This window comes from Tauraco erythrolophus, chromosome Z (assembly GCF_009769465.1).
Source record: "Tauraco erythrolophus isolate bTauEry1 chromosome Z, bTauEry1.pri, whole genome shotgun sequence".
Classification (NCBI taxonomy): Eukaryota; Metazoa; Chordata; class Aves; order Musophagiformes; family Musophagidae; genus Tauraco; species Tauraco erythrolophus.
The window spans coordinates 88,444,366-88,465,026 of record NC_141496.1 but is presented as its reverse complement, the minus strand read 5'-3'; the positions used below and the strand labels follow the sequence as shown (position 1 = coordinate 88,465,026).

The following is a 20,661-nucleotide window of genomic DNA, read 5'->3' as shown; positions in this document are numbered from 1 at the left end:
TGTACTGTGGTTCTCTGCACGCGCAATCTCTGTCCCTGCAGAAATGCTGCAATGTTACAGTCTGAGAAAAAAGATGTGTGCCTAAGAGCTTCTAGACAAGGGCTTCAAGACCACATTACAAAGCTGTGGTCATCAGCAGTTGTCACAGAACTTATCAGTGACCAAATATCTTGTTGACTCTACCACATATAGGCTATCACAAAAGACAGAATGTACAAGCAGTTTGATTTTATTTCAAAGTAAAGGTACGGCACTTAAGCCTTCCTAAGGAAAAAAAAAAAAAAACAAAAACATGGGCTGCAAGTGGAAAATCTTTTCCTTATGTAAAGCTCATATTCAACAAAAGAACTCATGAAAGAAAGAGCTGCCTAGCTCCTAAAGGTCTGCATGCGTCAGCAGCTCCGATTTCTGGAATGCAACAGAGATTTAATTTGGTTGATGACTGTTACTTCATTAAACAAGCAAAAGTTGTTGTGCTTTCAAACCCAAAATATTTTAGCTGCTCAAAAGATGTATGTTATATGGAGTGCAATGTAATCAGAGTATCCATTAACCCCCCAGTGGCATCACTGATTCGAAAAGAATCTACCGAAAAGGAGACTGGTGACTATGATAACCCTGGCATTCGCTTTAAAAACATGTAATTTATCCCTGCTCCTCCTTTACAGAAGTCAGAATTACGGACAGCATAAATCACAAAGCAAACGCAACGAACTTCTCATACAGAAGACTCTCTCCTCATCAAGGTGAAGGCAACTGGTACTTGGGCACGGAAAACGGAGCACCGCCATGAAAGCACCCGTTACCCACCAAAACGGCGACTTCAAGGCACCGCCGCATGGCACAGCGCCCGCGCCGCGCGTTCAGGAGGGGTCTCGTTGCACGTCGCACGGGCAACTGCAGAGAACAACGGCTGAAGTGCAGGAAGCAGCTTCTTTGTTCCATCGACGCGCGGCGCACGGAGCAGTAATTGGGATAGCCCCTTCCCACCCGCGGCTCTCCCCGTGCGTGCGCGGCCGTCGTAACGGGGCATTCGTCCTCCCGCCGCTGCCGAGGAGCAGATGCGGCTGATGGGCCGGGCAGAACAATAACTGTTTGTACAGGTCAGGAAAAAAGGCTGCCACCGGCTCCTCCTTGACCCAGGGAGGAGGCTTGCAGCTTTAAGGGGAAAGCACACAAGTTCCGTTTCTTTGGAGAGTTACCATTTACAAAAACAAAAAGTGGGGAGGGGAAAAAAAAAAAAAGCAAAGCAGTTTTCCACTGTCTGCAAGTTTGCTCCTAAGAAATAGTGCCTTTAAATAAAGCAGGATGAGTGAAAATGACAGTGAGACTTCATATGATTTTACTAGTAGCTTCTATGTAACAGAAAACACACGTTTTCCTCATTTTAAAGCCTCTTACTTTTTCCATATCATGAGATATAGTCTAGTAGCTACACAGTTATAGTTATATACTGATAATTACATAAGGAATGACAAACAGAGGTCACAAAAATAGGCCTCTTGCTTTTATGTCTGTGTCAAAGTTTCAGGAATGAGATACCAACACTTATTACTTTGAAAATGAAAACAAAACAGCTTCAAGTGTGATTTATTTTTAGACTTATGGAAAAATTCCTGCGTACAGATGAAAAGCAGAAAGATGCCAAAAGCACTTGGACAAAGTTATCAAAAGGTCAACATTAATCAGACACTGTGTCCTGTCCTGCTGAGAACTTTTCCCCCAATGCGAAAAACTGGCTTTTTTTTTTTTTTTTCTTAATTTTCACTGTTGCTCCAGTCACTCTTACCTGTATTCTCATACTGCTGTGGAGTATACACCTGAAACAGGTGGCATGCTAGACGTTTTAAAGCATCACATCAAATAAAAAGGGCTTATGCAAATAAAAAGTGTTAGATCATCTCATCTCCCAACCAGGTGAATGTGCCTGCATAGGAAGGCAGAAGAGCTGCTGTGAAGCATAGCGTATGTAGCATGTTCATCAGCAGCTTGCACAAATGGTGCTCCAGATGTATAGCTGTTCAAGACAGCCCAAGGCCACAATTTTGATCAATTCTAATGTGATAAAATGCTGCAGGGAAAGTGTGCAGAAACGTGTTTGCGTCAGCCTTTAATTAAACTGCTGCTCACTTCCAAAGGACCTTAGGAAACACTAATGAGACATGAATTTTGGCAATTTCCTCATCAAAGCAAAGACCCTCTTCCTCAGTCTGAAGCAGCTTGTCAGCCAGGCAGTTCCCTGGATGAATGTCACCTTGGCACACCACTCAGCAAGCCACCTATTAGAACTCGTCTGGAATCCAGCAGTGACCCAGGCAAGTGGCTGTTTCTGGACACCTGAGCTGCTTTCTTACCCACCACCACAACATGGCAGCTTCTCCTTCTTGCTCATGAGGCATGCTCATGAGCAGAGTAAGAAGAAATCATAAACAAATATTAAATCTCTTTCAACCCAGTTTGTTCTTTAACTCTTCTTATTAATATCTTTTCTACTGCGTAGTTTCACAAGTCTGTCTTTACAAGGTACACTCCTGCAGACAATAATCTTATAAAGATTCAGATACAAGCCATTAGTGTATCATCACCTCCAGAGAAAGCAAGATAAAACTTCCAACTTACTGTACATATATAATCACAGTGAAAGCAGGAAAGCTATGGAGTCCATAGCACCACTGGCAAGCTATAAGAGGCTTTCTTTCATGGTATAATTTTAAATGAACTGCTTTCTTCCCAGAGGCAGTACGTGGGATAATTTCTGGTGGCAGTAGACACTACATACATCACATCCAGCTGGGCCTCACTTTCCACTGCCTCCACCACATCTGGTAGGCATGCTTGTGTGAAGTAAAATTTTAAATTCACATCAGACAGTTGTACGATGATGAATCATGACAAATCTCACCACGCTCAGGAGGGTCAGTTTTGTTTCACACCTGTGCATATGAAGAGCAAGCAAAGCCAGCATCAACAATTTTCAGATGTGCTCAGTCTGATTTCCTATAACACTGTAAGCATTCTGTATGTCTCAACTATAGGTTGTAATAAGTCACCTAACACTGAATATTGACAGCCGAGTTACTCTAAGCACAACTACCTCTCATTTTTAAGAAAAAGGCCTTGATATAGTTGCCTTAAAGACTTGGCACTGGGGCTGGATGGAAATCAAGAATCTTGAAAATCGAAATGTTTTAATTCATTTGTATTCTTCACACACAAAAAAAAAAAAAAAAAAAAGGAATGGTGACACATTTTTGTGAATAAATAGGAGACAGAGAGACAGATGTGCCTGAACAACTTGGTGTCTGAGATACTTGATGCCTAGAACAAAGAGACTTGCTAGAATTTCTGTTCAGTATCAGGCAGAGATCAGGCTTTGCATCTAGCTCTCCCATTTTCCAAATCTCTGCCCTAATCATTGGCTTGTTGGTGTCTCATTTCCCCTGTCTGTAAATTTTATCTTGGACCAGAGAGAAGCCCTCCTAAAAATGTATTTATTGCTATGAAAAACTCAGTTCTGATGATCAATGCTTTTCTGAGTGGAAAATCAACAAAACGAAATAACAAATAATAAAAAAAAATCAGTTCTGTTCCATAACTTTCTGAGACATATATAGCAATTCTCAGTGTGAAGGCCTTTGTTCTCACTTTTGAGAGAAACAGCAAGGTCTTACATGAAGATACATATGCATGTTGCTTAGCAGCTGAGAGTGTTCTGAACTTGAGGAGCAGCCAGTGTTAAGGTTTGAAGAGAGTTACTCTCTTCACATTTAAAAACCTGATCTCAGTTTTATTTTTGCTTCCACATCAAGGGTAGAGAAGTATTCTACATAAGAAAATTTTATACTGGAGTAGATTATTTCAGTGTATAAAGATCTGGTAACCTCCCATCTTCAAAACAGCCTACTTAGCACCAATATTATTTTCACAGACACACCTTCAATATTGCACAATTCCAGTCTATCGGACTGTGACACTGGTTTTCCTATCAGGAACCATGCCCAAGGCTAATCAAACACTACGTTGTGCTGTTTTGCCATTTCACAACAGAGAAACCATTTGCATGTATTATATTTCGTAATGCGTGGCGAAAAACCTAAGAAGAACTAGACTAGAATTTCTTCCAGTGCCATTTTCAGGACTGCAAGCTGGCAAGTCAAACACTTCAACAATATTGCAATTCAGAAAAGCTACAGCAGAACAAGACTCAATTTCTTACAATAGCAACTGAATTATTTCCTTGTTTATTCTCTATCAATCTTTTCTAAAAAGTTACACTATTTTATTTCGCATTGCTCAATAAATATCAATATACATAAGAGAAGAGAGTGATGCAAGAACTTTCAGATAACTGAAACAGGAGAGTCAGAAACCCTTTAGATGGAGCAGACACGTCACTCTTCTCATCCTTACCCACATGCAAACTTGCAGAATACTCTATTCCATTGCCAACAGTCACATTCCATGGGATGTGTTAACCTTGATGATTTTCCTTTCCTCAACAGAAAGGGGTTTGGACAAAAGATAGAAGGGCTGTATCTACCTGCCCTTATATCTCCCAGCATACTGGGGATGGGGGAAGGGGAGAGGGGGTGGAAAACCCAGATGAGTCTCTATACAAACAAGCTGTAGGATGCTTTTTGTTTGTGTGTGTGACTAACAGTATGAAGTTGGACAACCGAATTTCTTCATTGCATTACTGATTACTCCACTTTTTACGGACAGAAAACAAAACAACTCAGTACAGTTTCTGTTAAAATTATATACACGAGGTTTTGAAAAGTATCATTCTAGTGTATGGTTATTTAAGTTAGGGCAATTGGGAAAGCTGCATACACATTTCCTAAATTTATTTGTTTTTTCTTTTAGTTTTTCAGTTTTAACAAAAGGCAGTTTATAAAACAGGAGAAGAGGAAAGATACGATGGTCGAAGTAGAGCATTAATACTGAATACGTACACATCAAAAGCATCCACATCCCAAAGTAATTTCAAAAAACATTCAACAGTAGGACAGGACATAAGGACCTAATCCCATAGCAGTTGTTTGACAGTGTCATATGATATATAAGTAATTAACTGCCATACTGAAGACTTTATTCCTGTTTAAATTTACATCTATTCCCACTAAGATTAGGCTGAAACTATGGCACGCTATCCTGCAAGAACAGTGGGCAGCAACTCTTCATTCTCATCCTTGAAACCCACCTTGCCAAGCCTCATCAGAAAGAAACAGTAAACCTCCCAGGAAAGGTTCATAATCAGCATCACCATGTTATTGTAACTGCACTGTTTCTTGTGAGGAGAAAAACTCCTTTTTTTTTTTTTCCATGCATTCATCTGCTGGCATAAAGCTGGCCAGCCTTCCTCAGCCTACCTGCCCCATACCAGAAGCATTGTCCAGCTGTGAGACCCCCAGGACATAGGTGTCACCACCGAGACCATGGGGAGCTTGGGTGTTGCTGTTGGAGGGAGACAAGAATGTCTCCACTGGCTCTGCAGTGACCCACGGGGACCAGCAGCAGAGTGCCAGACTTATTTTGCCTCTGCAGCCTCTTCTGCCTCACTTCTTCCCACAACTTGAAACTCAGTTTATCCAACCACCTCTGTACCAGCACAGCCCATCAGACGTCGTATGGGAAGCACTTAGGAGTAACTCAGAGCTCAGCGGGGTGGCTCTCCATTAAACATGGAGCAGGCACTGCAAGTAACAAGGCTGACTTTGGAAACAGAGATAAAAAGCATGAGACCAAAAATACCACGTTGCTGCCACCGCAAAGAATCTACTCTAATGAGTATGTACGTGTACTGCCATTAACATATCCACATGAGGCTCCAAGTACTCTGCACTGCCATAAATGACCCTTCAGCAGTTACAGTGTACTTTAGGTACTCGACTACTTTTTTATTTAACTTTACACTTCAGAAACAGACTGGGCCGTTTCATCATCTATAAATCACTGCTAAGAGATGTGATTCCAGTAGACAGCTATGTTAGAAGAGCATTATGGGAGACTGTGAGAAAATCTAATTAAAAAGCCAAACAAATTATAAAGAATTTAGAGTACATTTTAGTCATTTATTAAATTTTCCTACAGAAAGTCATCCAAACTCCAAAGGAAAAAGCACAGCTATAGCATCCCATTAATGTTGAGAATCCAAGCAACTTGGCTAGAAAATTAAATCAATATTGTAACCTTAACTGCAAAAGTCAGAAAAGTATTCCAAATTTCTAATGCAATAAGATTAAAGAGGTATTTGAGATAAAACAATGTAAGCGAAGTTGTTGACTTAGAAGTATTTAGGTTATGGTGTCTTCTTTTTATTATCGTTACAGTCTATACTGGTAACAGTTTAGAATGGCTTAATAGGTGTGCTATATTAATTTAATTGTAGATCCATCTGGGGAATGGTTTTGAACCGAGATAAAATCATTAACTCACACTGAAATACACTACTTTGATCAAGTTTGATACAATTTGCATGAAAGCGGCAAAAAAGAGAAATTAAGAACCTTTTCAAGTGTATATATGTATACAGCAGGGAAACAAAGAACCTATCGATGAAGACAAAAAGGAGAGGTGCCTAAAAAGAGTTACAGTACGTGGGCTAAATTAATTTTTTCCATCTCATGGATGTACTATAACTAGAGAAAAATATCAGTGCAGACTTCTATGATTCATGAGGTACTAAATGTCTATCCTTTTGGCAACTGAAGATATTCTGCACCACATAGGTTAGATCATACACAATAATACTTAACCTACAATTTCTAACAAGAACGGATCAGTTTCAAAAATACTAATGGAATCTTTTATTCGGCAACATCAGAACAGGACAATTACACGTAATAGCTCCTGGGCCAAATCTTGCATTAAGACACAAAATTTATCACTAATTTAAATCAAAGGGCATCTAGAGCCACCATGAAGGTAACAGAATGTTGCCATAGTATAACGTTCACCACAGAATAAGCATTATGTGTACAAGAAAAACATCCTTTTACAGTTACATCTTTCATGGATGGGAGATGCAGACACTAGACCTGAGTGTATTCAACTCGCTAATCACACACGGAAAACATTAAGTAACAGGCCTTGCCACAATATATTAGTCAAAATAAAAGACAAAGAACCTATAATGAGATTTTTACAGTGACTTTATTGAGCAAATAACAGCCATTTCCAGAAACGCAAAAAAAAAGCAAACCTTTTTGCATGCTTCCTACTGTATCTCGTACTGTATTTGTCCTTCTGTCTGCATTTCTAAGCATTTTATTACTCTTCATTCATTCAGAAACTGAAGTGTACATGGGCTGAAGGAAAATGAGATCCCTGCCCAGAGCAGAAACTTGCTCATCTGCTACTCTGAATATTTGAAGATACTTATGAATGAGTTGTAAATTGGTGTAAAGCTATTCTAAACACAGAAAAACAGATACAATCTCCGTTGCTTTATTTTTGGAGACAGTGTAAACTGAACATCATTCTCACCCAATAATGGAGGATGTAAATTTTCTTGATGTTCAGGCAACTTCATTCATTTTAAGGTAATGTTTTTGCTGTCCTGTTTATGGATTTTTTTTTCTCTTTCTCTGCTTTTTTAATTAAATATATTTGAAAGTTTCTTCACCCACTTTTCTATACCTAATGCTTTTCAAGCTCTAAGGATAAGAAAGCACTTTTCATCCTCATGAAACTAATGTTTAACTTACTTTACGTACCAGAAGTTTTTCTTGTAAAATTGCCACTACGCAAACCAAAAGTAAAACAATTCCTTACTGATTTTAAATTTGTTATAATTATCACGGCAGAACTACTGATTTTTAACAAGCAGACACAATGCCCGTTGACTGAACACTACCAACGTCTTGTTCTGCAGGAAGAAAGAGGAGAACCCAACTTGCAGCTTCCCAGGCAAGCCTTCCTTCCTAATGCTCTTTTTTGTTACCGTGATGTCACTTTCAGCATCACAGCAGACAACGTGGCTAAGAATTTTCTCTGGAAATACACTTTGAAAAGTTACTCTTGGTGAAAAGTACCTCTCACTTTACTAATGTGTGGTTATGAAAACTTATCACGTTGCAGCATTTGGCTACTGTGCACACATTATATTAGTTAAAAACACAGAAAATTCAGATAGATCCATAAGGTGTGCATGGAGATAGGTATGTGTACGTGTGTATACATAGATTTAAGAGTATCTTGAAATACTAAAAAATACAAAGGCAGATGTAACAGAAATTACTAACAAGACATAAATTGCTTTAAAACACGCTTTGATATACAAGGATTTAGAGAACTCAGACTGAGTCAAAAACACAGAAATGCATTTAACAGATATTCATCGAGGTAAACCTTTGCAAGATGAATTCATCTGTTAGATGGACACTGTGAGTTTCTAAAACATTAACCTTCAGAAGGAGCACCAGGAGCTGGAAAAAGTCCTGAACTCTGTCCAACACAGGCCACCAAAAAGCCAAGGTGATCTGTTACTGTTCTCAACTCCCGGACCACATTAACTACTTCCTCTTTTAGTTCCCTCACTTCGGAAATGAGAACATCCATCTTTGACGGTCCATGAGAAGAAGGCCCAAGAAGGAAAGAGCCATCTGGAAGGACCCCAATGGGGAAGGAGTGTCCGGTGGGTGGGGAGAAAGCAAAAGGGGACAAGTGTCCAGAAGAGGGGTATCCAACAAAGGGGGTCGGGACCTGAGAAGTGGAGGGTCCAACAGCTGCTGGCCAATCAACGGGTGAAGGCGGTCCAGCTGTTTCAGTTTTAATGGTATGCTGGCATCTTGACTCTTGACTGTTGGTAGAGGTGGGTGAGGTGTAAGAGAGTGAACATGCTGAAGAAACTGTAAAATTAAAATTCACTTCATTGTATATTGACATTCAGTATTTCCAGACACCTGACTGCTACAGAAACCCACATGAATCTCTCCACTTTTATCATGACTAGCGTGCATTGGTGATAACCTCTGTTTTATTCATTTACAACATACACAGTGTTGTAACACTATAACAGTAACAGATCTCAAGGACAAATACTGAAATTGTCTGCAATTATGTTAATGCACTTTGTCAAGCTATCTTTTATAAAGGAAGCCATAGGTGCACACACTGTGCTCTGTTCTTCTGATATTCCTGTTTCCTTATAAGTTAAGGAAAAAGTATCTGATTTACTTACCAGCTAATAAATCAAGATGTTCACCAACAGTTCTTAGCCTATTAGATCTGAAGGGGTTTTTTATCCACTGCACTAGTCACTAGTTTTGTCATATTTTTAATAACTTTCTCTTCCAAATGGGGAGGGTGATTTCTTTTTTTAACTGTACAAAATGTAATCTTCCTCAGAATTTCTAAAACACTCAGCAAACTTTCTGATGCAGCAACTTCCATCTATTTTGCAAAGTATCACTACACTACTACAGAAACTCAAAACTTTGTTTAATATAGAAACATGTAAAGAATTCAATAACAGCAACCTGGGAAAAGGAAGGCTGCAATAGATATACAGTAAACTACTTTTTAGATCTAGATATATTTCCAGTTGGCAGAAATGTAAGTAAGACATGATCCAGACATTATTGAAGTTAACAAGACATTCAATTGGAAAAAAACAATGTACAAGAGAGAAAAGTAACTTCCACAAGATCTGGCAGCAGGCACAGAAATTGAAGTCCTAATTTCCATGTTAGGGCTCTATTTCTAAGTAATGCACCATTCTCAGAGATTACTTTTCACTTTCTTAGCCTCTGGGTTTTTTGGAAGATGATTAGTTACTTCGAAGGCTAATGGTAGAGAGAAAGTTTGGGAGAAATCTCTGTACTTAAAAATCTGCCTATTTGCTCTGCAGGAAGACCTCACACCTGTTTCAAAAAAATCATGCAAATAGAGTCACATTTTAAGTATTTTAACATTGTAAAAATAATGGCAAAAAAATGCAGAATCTTCCCACAATAATTGAATGCATATAAACACAAAAACAACATTGTAAATCCACCATAATTTTTTTTTTTAATCTGTTTTTGAAACTGTTACACATACTCTTGTGGTTACATATATTTTTAAAATAGTCACAAACTTTTGCAAGCCAATGAAGTAAACCTCCAGGATAGTATAATGGCTTCATACAATTTTCTTTTCTTCCATAGGTATTTATAATTTGACTTCAATAAATACAAATAAATATTTATTTTTAATAATAATTTTGGTTAATTTGAGTTTTTTCTATTTTATATCAAAACAATAACATGCATAACAATACTACAGCAATGAATAATGAAGCCACTGCTCATAACCTCTCATGGATTGCCTTTGACCAACTTTATGCCATCTAAAGTCCCCATTTTTGAGATATGCTTACTTATTTCTGCCCAGAATTACATCTTCAAACAGCCAACTCTCCTAAAACAGTCTATAAAACACAGTATCTGGAAATCTTATCAAAACAGTTTTGGAAGTACTATAACAGGAAGAAGACAGATAACAGCAAAAGGACAAAGTCTGGAATTTTACAACTGAAAGTAGAGTGCAGTATGAGGAAGCTTTTATTGTAGCTGGGCTAGATTTCTTTATCTTAGTTTCACAAATGCTACATCCTAGCTAAACCACAAGTTCACCTGTAGTCATGTTCCTATCCCTCATGATGCATGCTTGCACAACAGAGAAGCTGTAGAAACTACGAGGACTACAACAGAATCAGTCATGCAGGATCACTCCTCTCCTGATGTCTACTTACCTACTAAACTACACGATACTTGTTCTTCACAGCAAGAAAAGGATGGTCTAACCTCTTCCACTCTACTGCAAAGTTTAATCTGTCACATTTTTAATCTTAGTATATTTCTTTCTTACCCACTAATCTTACCCCACTCTCTCTGTCAAAATGGTTAGATACCCCTCAGACACGTGTGAAACTCCCAAATACTTTACTCCAACCTGTTTTGGCTACCATTGTTTTATTGTGACTAGCTCCAGTTCCAAACTACCACAGTTGTATCATTTCTGCTACTTTACAAACGCAGCTAAATATATATACGAAAAGCCTTCATGATATCTTCAAGACATCTTCAAGAATCTTTCAAATCTGTGTCGTTTCAATTTTTTTGAAAATACATGACACTTAGGTATGTAGATGAAGAAACTAGATCTATTTCAGGTCAAAAGTTAGAGACTTTGGTCTGTCAGGTTCAAAACGAAGACAACGAAATTGAAACCAATAATGCTATATCTTAGGATCAACTCTATTTCCGATTTTGTTTCTCTCAGAGAAGTTAAAATTGCATGAGAGTGAAAGAGAAGCCATTTACTCATAAGCATGATAGCCCATTTGTTGGTACTGTGGAATGGTTTGTATTTCTGGTCCTAATGATCTTTGGAGGCAGCCTGGACAAAGCAGTGCCTGTTGGGACTACATGAGCATCCCCTGGTGACACTGGATGAACACAAATGGGATCCCAAATTGCTTCTCCTTCTTTTTTCATTTATGCCTAACCTCATATGACACTCAGATCTCCATGGGAGAGAGGAAAGTAGTACCAGTGAGCTCTCTGGCTTAGAATCCACCTCTAAACTTTTATTTATATCATCTTTGTGCTTGCAGGCATAAGGAAACAGAATGCAGGTTTTCACAGATATCTTATTCTGGTAAGACCTTTGTGTCCAAAAGGAGCTTTATATAGGCACATGCTAGTATGAAGATGATACCAAGCATCTAACAAACTAGCAGCAGAACAAATACACCAGGAGCTGCCACATGTCCCTCTCCAGTGAGGCCAGGTACTAAGGACAGGCATTGCAGTCACTACCTTACAGTGTTTCCACAGCAGCAGGATAATCTCAGAAAGTGACTGAAGCCAAACACAAATGGTTAGGGGCAAAAGGCTTATGGTTCTCCCAGTATAATGGTTTTCAGACTGGACTGACAGTGGTGTATCTGTCACTCTGCAGGAATGGAAGAACATCTTAAGGACATAAAAAACAAAGTCCCTCATAGTGTCTCAAAGCCAACCTCTCTGTCAGGAATCTGATAAAATTTCATTAGGCTTAGCAGTGCTGGAGAACAAGATATTCAGGTAGAAATGTAAACTCCAGGAAGCAAAAATAAAATACACTGATTTGAGTCTCTTATATTCTCTCTTTCTCATCTTTCGGAGTTCCCTGGTTTGTGAAGCATATATACAGAGTTAAAGGCACCATGTTTCTTGGAAGCCCTTACAGCTCACTCAGCAGCACAAAAGGACTTTATTTCACAAGTGGGAGATATGTGGAGACCACTTCAGAGAGGAATGATGGGCTGTCTTCCCCAGAATCGCACAAACAATTTATTTTAAAAGCACAAAAATTAGTTGAGGTACAATCCTATCGTTTATGAAAAGTTGTAATAACGTGTCATGGTAAAACAGATAATAGTCGCAGAGGAAAAGATTTTGCACAAGGGTAAGGTTCTGGCTGGCAGAATTTCTATTTTGCTGTTCTTAAGTTTGGCTATGCAAAGCCACAAATTCAACACCGAATGCTGCAAACATCTAGAAATAAGAAAATATCAGAGTCTCCATGAGAAACGAAAAGCACAAAAGAAACGACAAAGAAAAACACTAGTAAACATGGTGTGAGAGGAACAGCTTAATGATGAAAACACAGACCAGAGGGCAGGCAGAAGCAGATTAAAAGGAGACCAACTATAACAAAAATGTGAAAACAAAAGGCAGCTAAATTAAATACCAATCACATGCTACCTTGCACATGGAGATGAAAGAAAACTTAGGCAGGCGAGAATAAAGAAAGAAGAAAAAAAAAGAACCCTAAAACAATAGAAAAATGAGGTAAGACCAAAGGGTTGGTTTGTTACTGAAGAAATGAGAGCAATGATGAGCAGTGGACGGGGAAAAGGAGGGCAAACATTGGAAGATCAGCAAAGGAAGCAACGGCATGCCTTCTTCTCTATTTCACTTTTACATGCTGTGCTGTACATTTCACAGGCACTCTGAATAAACAGCTGCAGCACCTCAGCCACAGGATCCGTTACCCAGCACTGTTCAAATATATGTGAGTTTAAACACATTTTCACGTCACAAAGGTGAAGGAAAAGACTACACTGGCACCAAGGTTTATAAAGAACCAAGAGAACATGAGGGAAAGTTACATCTGGCTGTTTTGACAGACATAACTTTCCTCTCCACACCAACATGTTCCTTGCTTCTGATAAGCCAAAACAACAACGATTATCAACACCCTTTAGCATACAGACATAGTCCCACAGAGCTATGTGTGGGCTTTTCAGAAAAGAGCCTGTTGGACCTATTCTGAGTGACATAGCATGGACTAAACACACATACAGGAGTCTGTCATGGTGAAACAAAAACTGAGCAAATTAGTGTTGACTCAACCATAGTATGGAAGTGTTTTGGTTTTTACTTGAAACCATTGTACTCAAAACCCTGCTGGGATGCTCACAGCATGCACAATATCAAGTACCTCAATTGCCACCCATGTTTTCAAACAACAGATAAGGCAGTCACCAGACGGAAAAATTATTATGTGGTTGTTTGTACCATATCCTGTTGACTGTAGGTTTTAACTACATTTACAAAACCAGCAAATACACATACCAGACAGAAAATGAATGATTATTCTAAAAACCCACCATTTTACTCCAGTAATGGAAAGGCAGATGCAGAGATTTATTGTATATTTGAATAAACTTCGAGGTAAAACGGTCTTGGGTTACTCACCTTGATCTCTTTCATGCCATGTCCGACTCCCCGCAGCTGGTGAATTTGGAGAAGGATAAAAGTCTCCTGTCGGGCTTGGCTCCATATTTTCATCTATGGAGATGGTTTTGGGTCTTTTGCTGTAGAAGTAATGTGAGATTTGGCAGTGAATATGATATGCAGCTAGTAGTGGTATATAAACTGTTTGGATTTCAATGAATGTTTCAATAGAAAGTAACTCAGGCATACAAAGCACAAAAAGTATAGAGTTTAACTTATATAGCAGATGTTATTTAACAGTATGTAATGCAGGTATGTGCTTGCATTTTTCACATGATTTAATATTTCAGAGATGGCATGAATGGGTAACATATAAAAGTCTAGCAGTGTATGGCTGAACACCCAAGGAGCCAGTTCCTGTAACCTAGCAAAGAAAGTTTGTGTCACGAGAGTGTTAAACACTACGCAGAAACCATGAAAGCAAAACAAAGCACTGGAAAAGTATTAGTAATAAAGTCAAGGTAAACCGGGAACTTTTCTGAATGTGTTAATAAGGAAAAAATGTAGTTTACTGTATTTCACCAGGTCAAAATCCTAAGCTTTTCAAAGAGGTCTAACCTGGAACAAAGACTTTTCATTTTAGACTAGTTTAATTAAAAACAACAAAAGGCCCATATTTCAAGTCACACTATAGAAAATGAGGCAGCACTTCAATACAGCGAAGTCAAGTTTCTTTGTAACAGTATACACTGAAGCTGTTATGCTGACTGCCAAAGAAAACCAGGATGAAGGTTTTAACAGTGATATTACGATTATTGTTGCTGTTGTTGTTGTTGTTATTATTATTATTATTTCGACAACACTGTCAGGCATAACCTATCCATTTCTAAAACACACTAGGTGAACTGCCAAGCTGGAAATACAATGGAATAAACCCGGGGAACACGAGCAATGTAACTCAGAAGCACCAGGCGCTGGTGGAAGAGCACCCCATTCCCCTGACAGTCCTCTGAAATCCTGCCCCACTGTGCAGACACTTCCTGACTCACTGGGTGCAGAGACATGGGGCAATGAGAGGTCCTACAACGTTTATGATTTCAGGGCACCTCGTACAGTTTCAGAACATCGAGGAGCCCCAGGGCTGTGACAGACAGTAGATTACCTGGGAGTCAGGAGCAGAGCCCGGCAGGTGTCTTGCTCAGAGTGGGAGAAGGGAGGGTGTTGAAGCAAGGAAGAACTGGGTCCCTCAGATCAAACTGCCTGCAGCAGGCACACAGAGACCCTTGAGAAAAACTGGAGAGCCTGTGGACACCTCACATGTTCCTCCTTGTTCCCACTGTGCTGGGAAATGCCCCTCATAAGGGTGAGGCAGGAAACACACTTTAATGAGCTGGAGTGATGTCACGGATGAAGACACCTTGGCTCTTTATACCTGTCCTAACAACTTTTCCACAGCAAACAGTGTCTCTCCCAACATATCTTTCAAGATGGAGGTCCAAGAGGGTGGCCTCAAAGACAAGCTTTGTGCCTGCAACCACTCCATGGCCCCGCCAGCAGGCTCCCAGCTGCTGGACCTTCGTGCAGCTCCGCAGTAGTTTCAGGATGCGTAGCTGTTCCCTCGGCAGATGGTTAAGTGAGCACTTCAAACCCTGACAATTGTCGTCTTCGGTATCAACGGCAACGACAGGCAATAATGGCACCACTACAAACTACAAGATTTGTAACATATATATCTGTACATAGATTATGGTAACATACAGAAGTTGCCTGCCTCATAAAATCACAGGAAATTCGTAAAATAGTTGGCAGTTGACAGTATGTGTAAGTTGCTTATCCTACACTATTAAACCTGGTTTCACACTAGCACTTATTTCAAGTTTTTACCTGCTTGGTGGAGAGGACAAAGACCTCTGTAGATTTACACCCGAGTTCATATCATGGTAATATGGCTGGCTCGGAAGCTCTCCAATTGGGAAGTTCACTCCAGTTCCCTGGGTTATGGGTGCTGAAAAACACATCATCATAACGAGTCAAAGATAATCTTCTGTCTTTTTAGCCACCTTTTCATTTTTAACACTGGGAAAAACATCAAGATGTTACTAGACGTATCTAATTTTCTGCCTCTTGCAGATACCAAGCAGAGACAAGTTCTATCAATGTTTATGTATCTAGAAAAGTGAATCTTCCTCAGCCCCTGGAGGAGTAGGGTAATAATGAGTAATAATACCTTAGCAGTTATGCAGACATAATATATTTGCTGTATAACAGACAACCTGCAATCATCAATATGAAAAGGTAACACAAGCCTCGGCACAAAGCCAAGCCTTCTGTAGAAGGACTTTTACAATGAACGAGGCAGGGTTCATAAGGAGAGCTAACATTTATTCAACACCTGAAATAACTGGAAAGAACAAACTTGGGGACACACAAACTCTTTTTCCCTTAACTCTTTTGTATTAGTAACAGCCTTCTGTGCTGACAGTACGTTTTGCTGCGTCCTTTTTCTTTTGCTCAGTGCCACAGGTACTGCTTTGTATATGTACACTACACACACACACACACACACACACACACTCTCACAGCATCATCTTCACCTCCTTACAGAGTCTGTGTACTGTACATCTTGGCATTTCAAGAACAAATTATATGTTACATATTGTGGTGTATTTACCTTTGTTCACTGTCTGTGCATTGTGCGTTTTAACTACCTTTGGCACTTAAAAGAGTAATTGCATGTTGTGTAATGTATCTGAAGGTTTGTATTTTTCCTGACAGTTAAAGTACAACTCTGTTGCGGCTTGAGGTTAAACAAATGCAGGGTAAGAAATCCCACAGAAACCACATGCTTTAAAAAGTATATCGTGTATAACAGCTGCAGAAGATATGATTTCATAACATAACTACAATATTGATTCTTTTCTAACCTGAATGGCCTGATACTTTAAAATGTATTTAACCACCTGACAGCTAGAAGAAAGCTGTATTTCACACATCCTTGACCTCCTAAAACAGCAAAACCATATCTTCAGCAAGCACAAAAAAGAATCTGTCTTAGCACTGCAGGAAGGCAATGCTCAGTATTTCGTTGAAGGACTCAACATGATTTTAATTGTTGAATACCAACTCCTGACCATAGCAAATGAAGTAACACATGCATCCTAAGCCTCACTAAGTTAATGAAATTCCTCAGGCATCCTGACCTGGCATGAATTAACTCCTGTGCAAAACTTGGACAGACAGTTTTGGAAACTTATGCCTCACTGGTTTTGTCCTCGTCTCATCAGAAAAGAGATTTTCCTGGACCATTCAGTTGTTAATAATGTTGGTGTCATCACGGTGGACACTTCTAACTATATCTTTCAAGTATTTTTGTTCACTTCCTAATGAAGTCTTAAGAGAAATACTTTAATAGTGTTGATACTAAAGGAAGAAGCATTCAGAAAGAAATGTCAAACAAAAATATGAACTGGTTTTATGCCATACTGTTACAATAAATTCTTAGATGTCAACAAAACAAACCATCTTCTTTATATTCATTTTGGATTTTCTTTCTGCAATAAAAGCTTCATCTATCCTTCTATATTTATATTTTATATTACGTTTTTTTTCTTGTGTTCATGTGCATAACATTTCTGATGCCAAAACAAGCCAACACACTTAGAAATTCAATTACAGCCAGTGCTACGAGTAAAAGAAACATAAGCGTATAATACGTTAAGTCAGTCGTCCTTTATATCCATGCTGCGATTTTTCTTTTAAGAGCTATAAATTCAAAAACAGACTAAAAGAATAATCAGATGGTTTAGCAAAACCCAAGGATGTGCAGAACAACCTTAAAAAGCTGCAAGTCTAACAAATAGAAGGTTTTGTTACATATGGTAATTTTATTGAGATATCAGTCCATTAAGCTGTGCAGAGGGACGCATAACAAATTGATTCAATCTTTAAATATTGAAGAGCCAAAAGAAGACTTCTGTTTGGTTTATTACAACCACATGCAAGATGAACCATAATGCTGTGGTCGAAGATATCGAAATTGTGCCCAGTTATCGGCATTTCCTATGAATCTTACATCTCAGGGAGAAAAAAAAGGTCAAGAAAAAACCTTCACTTGATTATAGCAGGCTTTGGAAATGATTAAATGCAAATGATAACTTACTTCTGGACACTCTCACAAGTTCTGACACGTTGAACACTCCGGATTTCACAAAACTGTCCTCAAGGTACACTGAAAAAGATCATGATATCACAATCAGTATAATGAGACGATTAATAAATAACTACAGATAAGTTTATACACCAGGAACAACAGTATCAACAGAGTCCCAGAACTATAATTCACAGACCAAAGTACACTGAAAGATGACCACAGGATCTAATGAGACCTGAAATTCAGGCAGAGGCGCAAAAAATCCTGAGGAGTTGTGAGAAAGCAATTTTTGTAATGTGTGTATGAAAATTAACAAGCAATACACTGAGTCCCTAGCTAACCATCCAGAAAAATGTCTAAAAACTAGTTCCTTTCATTAGTATTTTTAAATTTTAAGTCAGTTTTGAACTAACTACAAATTTTTTAATATTTAAGTTAGTTTTTGACAAAACTTTGACTGGTTTTGTCAGCTGGACTAAGCAATTTTACTATACAGCAGTCCTGCCCTTGCATACATTTCTGCTAAACAGATTTTTACTTAACTCTTACCCTGCTGATAGCGACTTCACACTGCCACCTCCATTACCAAATCATCACCTCAGAAGAAGATGAGGGATTTACTATTATTTCCAGTAAAAGCAAGAAGCAGGCTAAACAGCTGAGCTATTCAGTGGGTTTTTTATATATATACTGAATTATCTAGAAACTTGTGTGTAAGAAACCGTATCTTATTCTTTTGGCTCATGTTTACTTATTCTAAGATAAATGTGTATGATATACTTTCCCTGCCCGGAAATTCAGGAACAGCTTGGAGTACTGCAGTGAAACAACAGCTGATAATCAAGACTTTATCTCAGCAGTGTAACTAGATAACCTTACAAAAAGGGAGCTGTGAAACCTAGGTTTCTGTGGAAGTCTCATATCAATAATCACTGCATAAGCTGACTTGACTGAATTTGAGATTACATGACGTTCACATCCCTTACAGGTAGGAATGCCAACCACTTACCAACAGAAATATTTAGATCTATGCCTGGTGCACATTGCTGCTCCAACAGTATTACTTTTCTATGTGCTTTCATGTGAGATGGTGGACTAAGAATTTCTTGCTGTGGTTTCTCTAGCCTCTTTTCTGAATTAACACAGCTTTTTTTTTTTTTTTTTTTGAAAATATACTGTCAGCTTTCTTTTCCAAACATCTGAATGAGTAAAAGCACTCTAAATGTCTTAACTAACAAAAGAAACTAACAAACAAATAAAAAATGCACCTACTGGAATATTTACTGATTTGGAAAACAATCGTTCAGCACTATTCTCTTTAGGTTTCTTTTGGCAATTACTGCTTTCATCTTCAAGTAATTGAAGAAGACACTGGCACTAAAATCAGAGAAGTGACTGCAAAAGCAGTATATTTGACTTGAGAGATCTGTCCTTGGTACATCTGGAGAAATCTCTACTTACTTCTCAGGGTTAAACAAGGAGGGCAGAGGAAAAAAAGAGCAATTTTCACTGCTCACTAGTAGTCTTGCTAGGCCCACAGAGCCACCTCACCCAGCACCTCCGATGTTATCTACCACTGCAAGTATAAACAATGCACCTGACAACTCAAGCTGAAAGAATGAGAATGCCTCCAGCTGAGCACATTGCCTGACATCTCTGTTACACTGCTACATCTATAAGTGAATGTCAGTCTCTCCCAGATGAAAAACATCCCAGGAGCAAGTGTAGTGGGCATGCAGAGCACCAAGGGCCTGTGGGATCGCCCTGAACCATGTTATGCCAATGCCACCATCTTCTCATCTTCCAGTCAACGTCACTTCGTACAATATCCCTGCATGTCTTTATTTCTACTAGTAGTTTCTCAGGTCTCTCTCTCTTTTTCCTTTACTTCCTTTCACATTCCTCTCCCTCTTATTTTCAGCAGCTTCTCTCCGTATCCATTACTCTTTTCCTCTCTTATTGTCCTTCACCTGGATGTTGCAAGCCTCTCTGCACCTTATTCATCTCCAATTTCTACGAAATAAGAACCTTTCCCTTTCACCTTCTGCATTCTCTTGCACTCTTTCTCCATGTTTTTTGTGTGGATGAAAAGATGACATGGATTCTCAAATATTTACTTCTTCATTTGACAGAACTTGGTATATCCATATCATAAAAAAATTGCCAGGAGTTAGTGTTTCTTTTTCCCTTCTTCAGTTTTCATTTTTGAACCTAAAAATGGGCAAGCTTGATGAATGCTAATAATTCCTCCAACAATGGCAATCTTTCCCTTTTTTGCCTGTTTCCTCCAGCAGGAACAGTCTGAAGTAGTACATGGAAGGGAGATTTCCAAAGAAAAATTTGGTTTCTTGATTTTACTTGGCCAGTAAGTGAAGTGTGGCTTAAAGCCAGTGTACAAACATGCAGCCAGCTCTGGAGCTGGTAATGAGACAAGACATAACTGCTCTGTTGCTTATCCAAACACCACTACTTTGAAGCACAACTTTTCTCATTCAAGTCAGGCTAACTTAAGAGGAGCTTTACCAAGTGTAGATCAGTCAAGCCATCATTACGGTGAGAACAAGCCCCAGGGCTCATATTAAAAAAAAAAAAAAAGAAAAAAAGAAAAAAAATGCCCATGTAGGATTTTATATGTCAGAACACAGATGCATGCACATATATGTGTGCAGACACACGTGCTTATCTTTAACCTTCTCTCATGAATTCCTAGTTTTTCTCACTGGCAATACTGAGAATAGCCACATAAAATAAAGAGCAATATAGTTTGTGTCTCTCCTCATGATAATGAAACAGAAGCAG

The 20,661-nt window shown here is 38.8% G+C and overlaps 1 protein-coding gene across 7 annotated transcripts in view; it reads right to left on the bottom strand.

Annotated features, from left to right (window-relative positions):
• Window positions 1–20,661, bottom strand: part of NFIB (nuclear factor I B) — a 265,735-nt gene that overhangs the window by 40,284 nt on the left and 204,790 nt on the right. For all 7 annotated transcript variants that reach the window (XM_086629999.1, XM_086630000.1, XM_086630003.1 and 4 more), the window contains exons 4-6: window positions 17,872–17,940; window positions 15,597–15,717; window positions 13,734–13,852 (exon numbers count right to left, since the gene is read on the bottom strand). In XM_086629999.1, the coding sequence (XP_086486125.1) occupies window positions 13,734–13,852; window positions 15,597–15,717; window positions 17,872–17,940 (309 nt within the window). The remainder of the gene's footprint in view (window positions 1–13,733; window positions 13,853–15,596; window positions 15,718–17,871; window positions 17,941–20,661) is intronic.